Source organism: Jaculus jaculus, chromosome 23 (genome assembly GCF_020740685.1).
Source record: "Jaculus jaculus isolate mJacJac1 chromosome 23, mJacJac1.mat.Y.cur, whole genome shotgun sequence".
Classification (NCBI taxonomy): Eukaryota; Metazoa; Chordata; class Mammalia; order Rodentia; family Dipodidae; genus Jaculus; species Jaculus jaculus.
The window spans coordinates 9,569,903-9,582,246 of NC_059124.1; the positions used below are offsets into that span (position 1 = coordinate 9,569,903).

At 51.9% G+C, this 12,344-nt stretch overlaps 1 protein-coding gene across 2 annotated transcripts; it reads right to left on the bottom strand.

Moving 5' to 3' along the window:
* Window positions 1–4,868, bottom strand: Mlf2 (myeloid leukemia factor 2). 2 transcript variants are annotated; one of them, XM_045139635.1, is made up of 9 exons: window positions 4,845–4,868; window positions 4,279–4,356; window positions 3,904–4,030; window positions 3,471–3,506; window positions 2,368–2,421; window positions 1,902–2,030; window positions 1,549–1,708; window positions 724–935; window positions 1–528 (listed from the first exon to the last, which is right to left on the bottom strand). In XM_045139635.1, the coding sequence occupies exons 2-8, from the start codon at window positions 4,326–4,328 to the stop codon at window positions 748–750; spliced, it is 744 nt and encodes a 247-aa protein (XP_044995570.1). In that variant the 5' UTR covers window positions 4,329–4,356; window positions 4,845–4,868; the 3' UTR covers window positions 1–528; window positions 724–747. The 2 variants fall into 2 exon arrangements, with proteins under 2 accessions (XP_044995570.1, XP_044995569.1); XM_045139634.1 differs by lacking the exon at window positions 4,845–4,868 and adding an exon at window positions 4,643–4,718.
* Window positions 4,869–12,344: the final 7,476 nt, after the last annotated feature.

Below are 12,344 nucleotides of genomic sequence, written 5' to 3' on the forward strand. Positions count from 1 at the left end.
TTTTTTCATTCTCCTTTATTCCATAAACACCTAGTTACAAGTTGCACAAATCAAAAAAATAAAGGCAGAAGGGGTGTAGGGAAGATTCTGTGACATGGGGGGCGGGGCAGGAGAAGGGAGAAAGAGTTAGGAACCAGTCCGCTCTCTCCACAGCCCCGACAGGACTAGGTGCCTGCAGCGAGGGCTCTGAGGAAGAGGTGGGCAAAGGTCCAGGGGAGCTAAAGGATGGACGGCCCTAAACCCAGGGCGTGCCCTCAAAGACCCTGCAATGCATGATAGGGGTGCAATGGGAAGATGAGGTTTGGAGATGGAGCAGCAAAATGGAAACTCAAGTTAGTGGACACAGGACAAGTGGAGTCATTGTGGGAAGATGTCAGAAGTAGGTAAGGGGGCAGTGAAAGGCTCTCCCTGAGACCCCCAGGGAGAGGTGGGGGCCAGCTTGCCTATTCATTTCATATTAAATTGGGGTGAAAGTTGAAAAGGAAAAGGTTATCTCAGGGGATGATTTCTCAGCCTCTCAGCCTGTACCTGGAGGAGAAAGAAAGAGGAGTTCGTATCAAAACAAGAAACAGTAAGAAAGCCAAGCTTGGAGACTCCCTCGAGCCCAGGGGCGCAGTCACCTCAACCCAGGACGGTGAGGTCCCGCCATCAGAGGCTGCAGTGCCCAGGCACCTGCCCCCGCCCCGGGTCAAGACTTTGCAGCTTCTGCCCTCAGGTACTTACAGGAGAGGCGGAGAACCGGGGCCTTCACCAGTCATAGCGGCGGGACTGTCGAGACGGGGAGTCCTCGGGTCCCTGAACAGCCAAGCGGGGCGGCCCCTCAGCCCTCCGTCCCCCACCCACGTTTGCCTCATGCCTCCGGAATTCCAGAGGGCGCTGCGGCCGGAACCGGGACGTCTCTCTCCGCCATTCATCATCAAAGGCTGCCGCCTCACCTGAGGAAGACAGAGCCCACACAGGGAAGCACTGTGAACCAGAGCCTTCTAAGATTAGAAACCAGAGACACAGCCTAGGAGGATGTGTGTGAGAATGGAGGTGGGCAGCCATCTTTGGCTTCAATATGGTCCCTGGATGCCACTGGCAAGCCTAAGGTATGACTATGACTACTGGAGAAAAAAAAAAAAAAAAAAAAAAAAAACACAGAAATTCAAAACACCACTGGCAGTTAATAAAGTCATTTACTTGAAAAACTTAAAAGGAGGAGAAAGAAAAAGACTGATTCAACTGGGTGTGGTCCCCATGCCTTCAATCCCAGCACTGGGGAGGCAGAGGTAGGAGGATCACCCTGAGTTCAAGGCCACCCTGAGACTACATAGTGAACTCCAGGTCAGCCTGAGCTATGGTGAGACTCTACATGGAAAATCCAAACAAGTAAACAAAAGGATCCAAATGGGGAAGGCTATCACACAATCAACACTTAAGGTCAGTGACATCCACTTCCTTCCTGCTTAGCAAGGACACAAGCAGCATCTGACTCAGTCTGACAGCTGAGAACAAGGCATGCATGGGGCGAGAGTTTTGCTGCCAAGAGTGGGAGAGGAGGCTCACTTTCATCCAGGTTGATGTAGTCCTGCCGCTCTTCCTGGTCCCCTGTGCGGTGATTTCGGGAGCGCTGGAGGATATGAGCCCTGTCCCGAATGTGATGCCCGATGGACATCTGCTCTAGTCCGCTGTCCGAGTCGCGGACAGTCCTCCGGGTCTCCCGGATCTGGGGTGAAGCAGAATGTAGCACGTTTAGTTCTCCCAACGCCCCAGCAACATCACCCTGGGTGAGGTGAGGTGAAGTGAGCACACGCTATCCACAAGCCACTCCTGAAACAAGGCAAGGTTTCTCCGTGCCGTTGGGGGGGGGGGGAGGGTTCGATCCAGCCTCTTCAGGGACAAGAGCGTTCCCTACTCACCCCACCTGGTGCAGAGCGCATCTCTGAGGTCTCCTGGTAGACCTTGGGGGCACCATCCCCTGTATTAGAGTAGGAGATGACCGTGGAGGATGAGAAGGTCTGGCAATTGCCTCCAGCTGTCATGTGTTCCTGAGAAGGGAAGGAAAGGGAAGAGGCCGGCTGAGCAGGAGAGGTCTACTCTGAAGGAGTTTCCCTTTAGCTGCCAGCTCTTGGCCACCTCTTTCTCACAACTTATGAGAAGAGAAAAAACACCACTATTCCCTAAATCTCCCCAAGCTCAATGCTAAACAAGGGGAGTAAAGCCTGGGTTTCACACGCAGGTCTGAGAGCAGACACAGGACCAGAGCTTTGGCTTGGTCACTTCACACCAGCCTCTAACACACTCCTCCCACTCCTGCCTTAGAGACGGATGATCGAGCGGTCACTGAAAACAAGGCTAGGGAAGAATGTGGGGCAAGAGTCTCACCATGTTCCCAATCATGTCATTCATCATCCCAAACATGTCCATGAAGCCTCCGGACTGAGGAAAGAGATGGAAGTCAGAATCAGGAAAGCAAAGTCCATGATCAGGGTGACACTCTCTCACTATCCATCCACCATCCATCCACCGGCCATCTGGCCACAACATTCCTTTCTTCCTCTTCCTGCACATCTAGCAATGGCTCCTTGCTCTCCATTAACATGACAACACTCATGCTTCTCCGTAAACTGCCGGCCTCCTCCTCAGGCTTTGTGGCTGCTATGATTCATTTTTCCCTTCTCCTGACTGCTGTGGTTCCCTCTCTTGAAGAAGTAAGCCAAAATTAATAAATTATAACCTTCTCAAGCTGGAGAGATGGTTCAACAGTTAAGGCACTTGCTTGCAAAGCCTAAGGACGGGAGTTCAATTCCCCAGTACCCACATAAAGCCAGATGCCCAAAGTGACACATGCATCTGGAGTCTGTTTGCAGCAGCTTGAGGCCCTTGTGTGCTCATTCTCTCTGTCTCTACTCTCTCTTAAATAAAACATTTGAGAAAAAAAAATTATTTTCAAGTAGAGTGAGAAGTAGAGGGGGAGAGAGAATGGCTACACCAGGGCGTCTATAACTACTGCAAACAAACTTCAGATGCGTGTACCACCATGTGCTTACATTGGTACTGGGGAATGGAACCTAGGTCCTTTGGCTTCAGAGGAAAACACCTGAACCACTAAACTCTCTCTCCAGCCTGTTAAAAAAAAAATCCAGCGGGGCATGGTGGCCCATGCCTTTAATCCAAGCACTCAGGAGGCAGAAGCAGGAGGATCACCGTGAGTTCAAGGCCACCTTGAGATTACAGGGTGAATTCCAGGTCAGCCTGGGCCAGAGACCCTACCTCAAGGAAAAAAAAAAAAAAAATTACAGGCTGGAGACATCCAGGAACATACCAATCAGCAGCCTCTAGGTCACCGGACTCCTGGCAACACTCAAAACCTGAGCTTTGTGAACTCTACCAAAACAGATGCTGAGGCCACCCTGGAGACTCCCGAAACGGCAAGTTTGGAAAGAACGAGTGTGTCTGAGACAGTGACACAGAAGAGAAAGACTCACCATTCCCAGCATCCCGAAGGGAGAGACGGCCCCAGCCTAAATGGACACAGCAGAACAGAAATTAAAGACCACATTCCGCTGCATCACAACCCCCAACTTGTCCTTTGCCTCGCCTCCCTATTTTTTTTCCCACCGTTTCTCAAAACGGGTGGCCAGGACGGGCATGGTAGTCCTAGCCACTTGGGAGGCAGAGGTAGGAGGACTGCTATGAGTTCGAGGCCACCCTAACACTACATAGCGAATACAGTGAAATCCAGGTCAGCCTGGGCTAAAGCAAGACCCTACCTCAAATATAATAATAAATATAATAAAATAAAAAGGTTGTCAAGCCCTGTTCCAGATCTTTGCTCCCACTCCTGGGTAACTTCAGTTGCTAAGGTGGTGGTAAGGTTTTACTGGCCACGCAGGGTCTCCGGTATGTCTCAGCTGTTACCTGCATCCGGCGGCTGGCAGGCCTGGTCGCTGGCATGCTGCCATCTGTGATGCTAAGGATGGGGCTATAGCCAAAGCCCCCCGACAACATGCGGCTCATATGCTGGCGGTGAATAGCGAAGGGGTCCCTGCAGAGTAAACGCACATTACGGATGGCAAGAAGGGCCAAGCTGTCAAACTCTTCCCCACCGCCCCCCAAACAAGCCACAGGGCATACACGCTGGCGCAGGTACCAACTCCCTTTAAGTGGGAGCGTAAGTTATTATGCAGCCGGTTCTAACTAGTTCCAGCCACGGGAACCCACACGCCGGCCTGCGCGGCCGCGACCCGCGGGAGGGAGCGGGCGGCGCGTTCCGGAGCGGGGGGGGGGGCTCACATCAGGAACATGGGGTCCTCGGGCTCCGCGTCCCTCATGAAGCGGAACATGCTGACCTCGGCTCCAGGGGGCTCCACACTGTGAACACAGGGAGGCCGAGTCGCTGGCAGGCGAGCGGGCTCCCGGGAGGCCTCGGCTCCGGGCTCCGCAGCCCCGCAGCCCCGCGTCAGGACCCCGGCGATCCCCCCGCCCGCCGCGCCGCACGCTCCTCCCCGGCCCCGGGCAGCGCCGCCGCCGCTTCCCCGGCTCCCCGCGCCCCGGCCCGTCCGCGCGCGGCCCCGGCCCTGCCTCCGGCGCGGCGCGGCGCGGCGCGGCGAGCCGGGCAGGGAGCTCCCGTCCTCCGCTCCCCGGCCCGCGGCCTCACCGCTCCCGGGCCCGGGCTCAGCGGCCCATCCGGCTGGCTTCGCCGCTCGGGGCGCTGCAGGCAGGAGCGGGGCCGCGGCCCGGGGCGCCCGCCGGATCGTCGCGGGCCGCTGAGCTCCTCGGCCTCCCGCGCCGCCGCCCGCTCGCCCGCTCGCCCGCCACCACCACCTCCGCGCCCCCGCCCGCGGCCTGCCGCGCCGAACCTGGGCCGGGCCCGGCGGAAGTGACGTCACGGCGTCCCGCCGGCGCGGGCGGGCGGGGCCGGCGCGGGCGGGCGCCCCGGCGTCGCGGGCGGGTGTGTGTTGGGGGAGGGCCCGGGTTGGTTCGTTGGATCTGGGTCCGCGGGGCAGGAAGTGGCTGTCCGGGAGGGCGGGGGGGGGGGGAAGGCCGGCGCGCGCGGGCCCGGGGCGCGGCACCTCCCCTCCTCGGGCCCGGAGACCCCGGCCCGCCCACGCCCGGGAGGGGACGGAGCTGGCTGGGGGCCCTCAGGCCCTGCGGGCCCACTGATTCCCGGACAGGAGCGCCGACGAGGCGCCCGGCCCGGGACCATCGGGCTTGGGAGAGGCCCACTGGGGGAGAGAATCCAGAGTGGCGGCCTGGCCGCCAGAGGGCGCTTCTGGGCCAGGCTACTCCTTCCTTCCTTTCCTCGGCGCCCGCCCGCCCTCCCTTCCTCCCTCCCTCCCTCCCTTCCTCCCTCCCTCCCTCCCTCCCTGCTCTCTCCTCCCTCCCTCCCTGCCCTCTCCTCCCTCCCTGCCCTCTCCTCCCTCCCTCCCTCTCTGCCCTCTCCTCCCTCCCTCCCTCCCTCCCTGCTCTCTCCTCCCTCCCTCCCTCCCTCCCTGCTCTCTCCTCCCTCCCTCCCTGCCCTCTCCTCCCTCCCTTCCCCCTTCCTGCCTTTCTTCCCTCGCTTCCTCCCTCCCTTCCTCCCTCCCTTCCTTCCTTCCCTTCCCTCCTTCCCTCCTTCCTTTCTTCCTCCTCCCCTACTCCTTCCTTTCCTTCTGCCTTCCCTCCCCTTCCCGCTCCTCCCTCCCTCCCTCCCTCCCTTCCTTCCCTTCCCTCCTTCCTTTCTTCCTTCTCCCCTACTCCTTCCTTCCCTTCTGCCTTCCCTCCCCTTCCTCCTCCTCCCTCCCTCCCTCCCTTCCTTCCCTTCCCTTCCCTCCTTCCCTCCTTCCTTTCTTCCTCCTCCCCTACTCCTTCCTTCCCTTCTGCCTTCCCTCCCCTTCCCCCTCCTCCCTCCCTTCCTTCCCTTCCCTCCTTCCCTCCTTCCTTTCTTCCTCCTCCCCTACTCCTTCCTTCCCTTCTGCCTTCCCTCCCTCCCTAAGGAGTTGGTGCTGGCTAGGCTCCTGGACCCCTCAATGGCCTGTGAAGGGCCAGAATGGGTCAAGACTCAGTTTCTGTAACATGTCACTTTTTGGCTTGGGTGCTGGAGATTCAGCTCAGGACTTAGGCAGACAAAGCACATATTCCGCGCTGAGCTATATCGCCAATCCCTAGTTCCTCCTTCCCTAACTCTAGTGTCCTCAAAGCTCGCCAGGCAGCACTGATCTTTCCTCCCTCTAGGCAGGTAGGTAGGTCAAGGGTCTAAAGTTTGGGAGAAGAAAGGAGTGGAGAGTTCAATTAATAATAGAATCCCCCAGGGCGAACTAGGAAGTGGGCCCAAGAGGCCTGACTGCAAGGCCAGAGACTGATACTTTGACATACTAAATGTCTTGCCTAAAATCTGGCTCTGCGGGAGAGAAGAGCCCTCCCCTTTGGGGTCAGGTTTGAACTGTTTAGGGACTAGACTTTGAACACACTCATCCAAACTCCTGATCTCCAGTTCTTTACTCTGGCTCTTGGCCAAGTTGGTGCTGTGTGGAGCTTGACCCAAAGGCTGAGTCCCCAAAATTCCCTGGGGGAAAGGGTCCATACATGACTCAGAAAAAGAAGCTGGGAGCATATCTCAGGTTTCTTTCGACTTGATCATTATTAAATAGTGGACAGGAGGAAACGAGATAACTAAGACAAACTGAAAAGATTGTCAAAGTCAAACCAAAAGAATATAAGAAAATTTATTTTTTTTCTTTGATCTTTCTAGCAATTACTTAATAAAACTTTGCAAGTTTCTGTGGACATCCCACTGTGCAACTGGCCTTTTTGTTCCCAAGAAGAGCAGTTTGACATTCCATACAGAGTTACTTCAGGGCCAGTCTTGGTGGCGCACGCCTTTAATCCCAGCATTCAGGAGGCATAGGTAGGAGGGAGGCAGAGGTAGCAGCATTGCCTTGCGTTCCGGGCCAGCCTGAGACTACATACTGAATTCCAGGCCAGCCTGGGCTGAAGTGAGATCCTACTTCAGAAAAAAACAAAACAAAAGTTAATTCAAGCCAGGTGGACGTTTAATCCCAGAACTCACCTTGAGTTCGGGGCCACCCTGAGACTACATACTGAATTCCAGGTCAGCCTGGGCAAGAGCGAAACCTACCTCGAGAAACAAAAAACAATTTATTTCAATGAGTGCTCTGCCACACAGACCTAAATAAGATGATTCCATGCAAATTTTTTTGTTTTTTTAAGGTAGGATCTCACTCTAGCCCAGGCTGACCTGGAATTCACTATGTAGTCACAGGCTGGCCTCGAATTTACAGCAATCCTTCCCTTCCCCTCTCCCCCCCCCTTATTTTTTTGAGACAGGATCTCATATAGCCAAGACTGGCACTGAATCTAAACTGGCTATGTACTTTAGGATGACTTTGAACTTCTGGTCCACCTGTCTTCACCTCCTAAGTGCTGGGCTTGTAGTTACGCAACACCATGCCAGGTTTATGTAGTACTGGGAATTGATCCTAAGGCTTTGTGCATATGAGACAAGCATTCTACCAACTAAGCCATATTCCCAGCCCTAAAACAGGTTTTTCACTGTCCAACCAATCAACAAAGGACACATGCAGCTGGAGTTCCCTTTGCATTAGATGGAGGCCCTGGCATCATGCCCATTCTCTCTCTCTCTCTCTCATTTTCTCTCTCTCTTGTAAATAAATAAGTAACAAAGCTGGAGAGATGGTCTAGCAGTTAAGGCATTTGCCTATGAAGCTAAGGATCCAGGTTTGTCCCAGGTATCCGCGTAAAGCCAGATGCATGAAGTGCCTCATGGTTCTGTTTGCAGTGGCTGGATGCCCTGGCGTGCCCATTCTCTCTCTCTCTGTCACTCTCCTTTTTTAAGTAATAAAAAAGTCAGGCGTGGTGAAGCCTTTAATCCCAGCATTCATTCGGGAGGCAGAGGTAGGAGGATCACCGAGAGTTGAAGGCCACCCTGAGACAACATTGAATTCCAAGTTAGCTGGCCTACAGCGAGACCCTACCTCAAAGAAAAAGTGGGGAGGTGCTGGAGAAATGGCTTAGTGATTAAGGCGTTTGACTGCGAAGCCAAAGGACTCAGGTTTGATTCCCCAGGACCCATGTAAGCCAGATGCACAAGGGGGCGCATGTATCTGGAGTTCGTTTGCAATGACTGGAGGCCCTGACGTGCCCATTCTCTCCCCGCCCTTTCTCCCGCTCCCTCAAATAGATAAATAATTTTTAAAGTAATAATAATAATAAAGGACTGAGCATGGTGGCACACAGCACTCAAGAGGGAGTAGGAGGGTTGCCATCCTGAGACTACGTAGTGAATTGTAGGTCAGTGGCTACCGGAAAAATCTAAAAATAAAAAGGGGGGCTTTACCCCCCTCCTGCCTTCTCATGGGCATGTGCTCTTTATACTATGTTCTCTTTCCTTTTCTTAAACTAATAAAGCCTCTTAAAACTTGACAGAGAAATAAATAAAATAAGATAAAGGACTGGGGAAACGGCTCAGCAATTAAAGGCCCTTGTCTACAAAGCCTGACAATCTGGGCTCAATGGCCCAGTACCCACTTAGAGCCCGATGCACAAAATGGTGGGTGCATGCCTCTGGAGTTCATTTGTAGTGGCAGGAGGCCCTGGTGTGTCCATATTCTCTCTCCCTCTTTCTGTCCAAATATTTAAATAAAAAACTTTTGGGGGCTGAAGAGATGGCTTAGTGGTTAAGGTCCTTTTCTGCAAAGCCTAAGGACCCAAGTTCGATTCTCCAGGCCCCACATAAGCCTGATGAACATGGTGCATGCATCTGGAGTTCATTTACAGTGGCTAGAGGCCCTGATGTGCCCATTCTCACTCTCTCTCTCTCCCCCTCTGTCTCTAATAAATAAATAAAATACATCTTTAAAAAAAAAAAAAGGAAGGGAGGAGGATACTTAATAGGTTGATATTGTATATATGTAATTACAATGATTGTAATGGGGAGGTAATATGATGGAGAATGGAATTTCAAACGGGAAAGTGTGGGGGTGGGGAGGGAGGGAATTACCATGGGATATATTTTATAATCATGGAAAATGTTAATAAAAATTAAAAAAAAAAAAAAACTTTTGGGCTGGAGAGGTGGCTTAGCAGTTAAGTGCTTGCCTGTGAAGCCTAAGGACCCCGGTTCGAGGCTGTATTCCCCAGGACCCACATTAGCCAGATGCACAAGGCGGCCCACACATCTGGAGTTCGTTTGCAGTGGCTGGAGGCCCTGGCACGCCCATTCTCTCCTATATATATGCCTCTTTCTCCCTCTGTCACTCTCAAAAAAATAAATAAAAATGAATAAAACACTTTAAAAAACCTTTTGATCACAAATCATTTTTTGTTTGTTTTGTGGTAGGGTCTCGCGCTAACCAAGGCTGGCCTGGAACTCACAGCGATCTTCCTACCTCCACCTCCCGAGTACTGGGATTAAAGGCATGTTTCACCACACCTGGCAACATATCACTCATTTATTTATTTATTTTTGGTTTTACTAGGTAGGGGCTCACTCTAGCCCAGGGTGACCTGGAATTCACTATGTAGGCTCAGGGTAGCCTTGAACTCACAGTGATCCTCCTACCTCTGCCTCCCAAATGCTGGGATAAAAGGTGTGTGCCACCATGCCCAGTTCATTTTGATTCTTTTTGTCTGTTTGTTTTTTCTTGTTTTTCAAGGTAGGGTCTCACTCTAGCTCAGGCTGACCTGGAATTTACTCTGTATTCTCAGGGTGGCCTCGAACACACAGCGATCCTCCTACCTCTGCCTCCCGAGTACAGGGATTAAAGGCGTGTGCCACCACACCCGGCATCATTTTGATTCTTTTAAAAATACTTTTATTTCCTTATTTGCAAGTAGAGAGAGATTGAGAGAAGAGAGAGAGACAATGGGTACACCAGGACCTCCAGCCACTGCAAATGAACTCACGTTGTGCATCTGGCTTTATGTGGGTACTGGGGAATTAAGTTATGCTTGCAGGCAAGGGCCTTAACCATCAGCATTTCTCCAGACCTAATTTAGGTCTTTTGAGGTAGGATCTCACTCTTGCCCAGGCTGACCTGGAATTCACTATGGAGTGTCAGGGTGGCCTGGAACTCAAGGTGATCCTCCTCCAATCCCAGCACTGGGGAGGCAGCAGTAGGAGGAAAGCTGTGAGTTCAGTTCGAGGCCTTGGACAACAAAGATGGGGCTCACTAGCTAACTACTCTAACCTATCAGGGGCTCTAGGTTCAGCAAGAGAATACCTTAAAGAACAAAAATGGGAGCTGGGCCTGGTAGTGCACGCCTTTGATGTCGATACTTGGAAGGCAGAGGTAGGAGGATCATCATGAGTTCCAGGCCACCCTGACACTCCATAGTGAATTCCACTAAAGTAAGACCCTACCTTGAAAAAACAACATAATAAAGATGTGGCACATTTACACGATGGAGTTCTACTCAGCAGTAAAGGAAAATGAAGTTATGAAATTTGCAGGAAAATGGGTGGATCTGGAAAGGATTATACTAAATGAGGTAACCCAGGCCCAGAAAGCCAAATGTCACAAGTTCTCTCTCATTTGTGGATCCTAGCTACAGATGATTGGGCTTCTGTGTGAGTAGGAAGATAACTCAGTAGCAGAGGCCAGTAAGCTAGAAAGAAGATATTAAGGGAATAGAAAGGGAGGGAGGGGTACTTAATAGGATGTTATTGTATATATGTAAGTAGAAGAAAGATTAATGGGTGTGAAAAGGCCAGGGGAAGTGAGGTCAGGGGAAGAGATTGAGTAAAGGAAAGGTGGAGTGGGGGGGCTAATCAAAATGTAAGTCATATGGAAATCAACTTTTTTGGACAATGGAACATACAGGAGCCATAGATTGTTACTAGAAAAAAAAGAACATGGCCAATGAGAAGAGCCCGGCACAGGAGCGCACGCCTGTGATCCCAGCACTGGAGACGCAGAGTCAGGAGGTTCCCTCAAAATTAGATGCCAGCCTGGTACTCATAATGACTTCAGACAAGCCACATACTACAAGACTGTCTCCAAACAAAAAAACCTGTCAAGGGGCTGGGGAATGGCTCCATGTTCTTACTTGTAAAGCCCATCAGGCCAAGTTCAACTCCCCAGTTGCCTACAGAAAGCTGGACAGGCATACATTTGCAGTGGTGGGACCCTGGTGCACCCACCTCTAAGTACAGACACCCATACACAAGCAAATAGCTAAATAAATGTTATAAATCAACACATATTTGCAAGCAGAGAGAGAAGAGAGACAAAATGTGTGCATTCTGCATGCGTGCATGCACTGTGTGCATCCGGCTTTATGTGGGTATTGGGGAATTGAACTTGTGTTGTTAGGCCTTGGAGACAAGTGCCTTAACCGATGAACTATCTTTCCATCACCAATAAATAATTTTTTAAAAAAAGAAAATGAAATCATGGGCCAGGCACGGTGGTGCACATCTTTAATCCTAGGACTCCAGAGGCAGAGGTAGGAGGATCGCAGTGAGTTCGAGGCCACCCTGAGACTATATAGTGAATTCCAGGTCAGCCTGAAGTAGAGTGAGACCCTATCTAGAAAAACAAAAACAAAAACAAAACAAAACAAAAAAAGATGATTTGTTGACTCTTTTTTATTGCAGCGGGGGTGGGGGCAGGCTCTCATGTAGCCCAGGGTGGCATTAAACTTGATGAGTAACTGAGATTGACCTTGAATTTCTAATCCTCCTACTTCACACCTGGTTTTATGTGATGGTGGGGGTGATCAAACCCAAAGCTTTCTCCATTGGCAGGCATGAACTGAGCGAATTTGAGCAACATCCCCGAGCCAATTTATTGACGTGTCGGGCTCTTCCTCTCGGGTCCACCACTGGGCTAGGTGCATGACCAGGGCAGAAGTGCAAGGAACACTACGGGGTGTTGGGAACAAGAGCGTAAGGATTTGTAAAGGAGCTGAGCTTGTGGGAGGCCCTCCTGGAGAGGAGTCCCACAGATATAAGGCAATTTCAGCGGGGTTTGACTGGCCCAAAGCCAGTTGTAGAAATTCAGGAGGCTCAGAAGCTGGAGGCTTCCCGAGTCACCTGTGGAGAGCCTGTCTCAAAAAAAGCCAAGCACAGCGGAGATGCAGGCCTGACATCCTAACGTGTAGGAGTGGAGGCAGAGGGTCAGGAGTTCAAGGATACCCTCTGCTACAAGGCAAGTTCTAAGCTAGCCTGGGCTACGTGAGACCCTGTCTCAAAAAAAAAAAACAAAAAAAACCCAAAAAAAAAACAAAAACAAAGTGGCAACAAGAACAGACAAAAATGTTCCTTCAAGGGTTGGAGAGAGGGTTTATAGCATCTAAGGCATTTACCTGCAAAGCCAGGGAATCCAGGTTCCACTCTC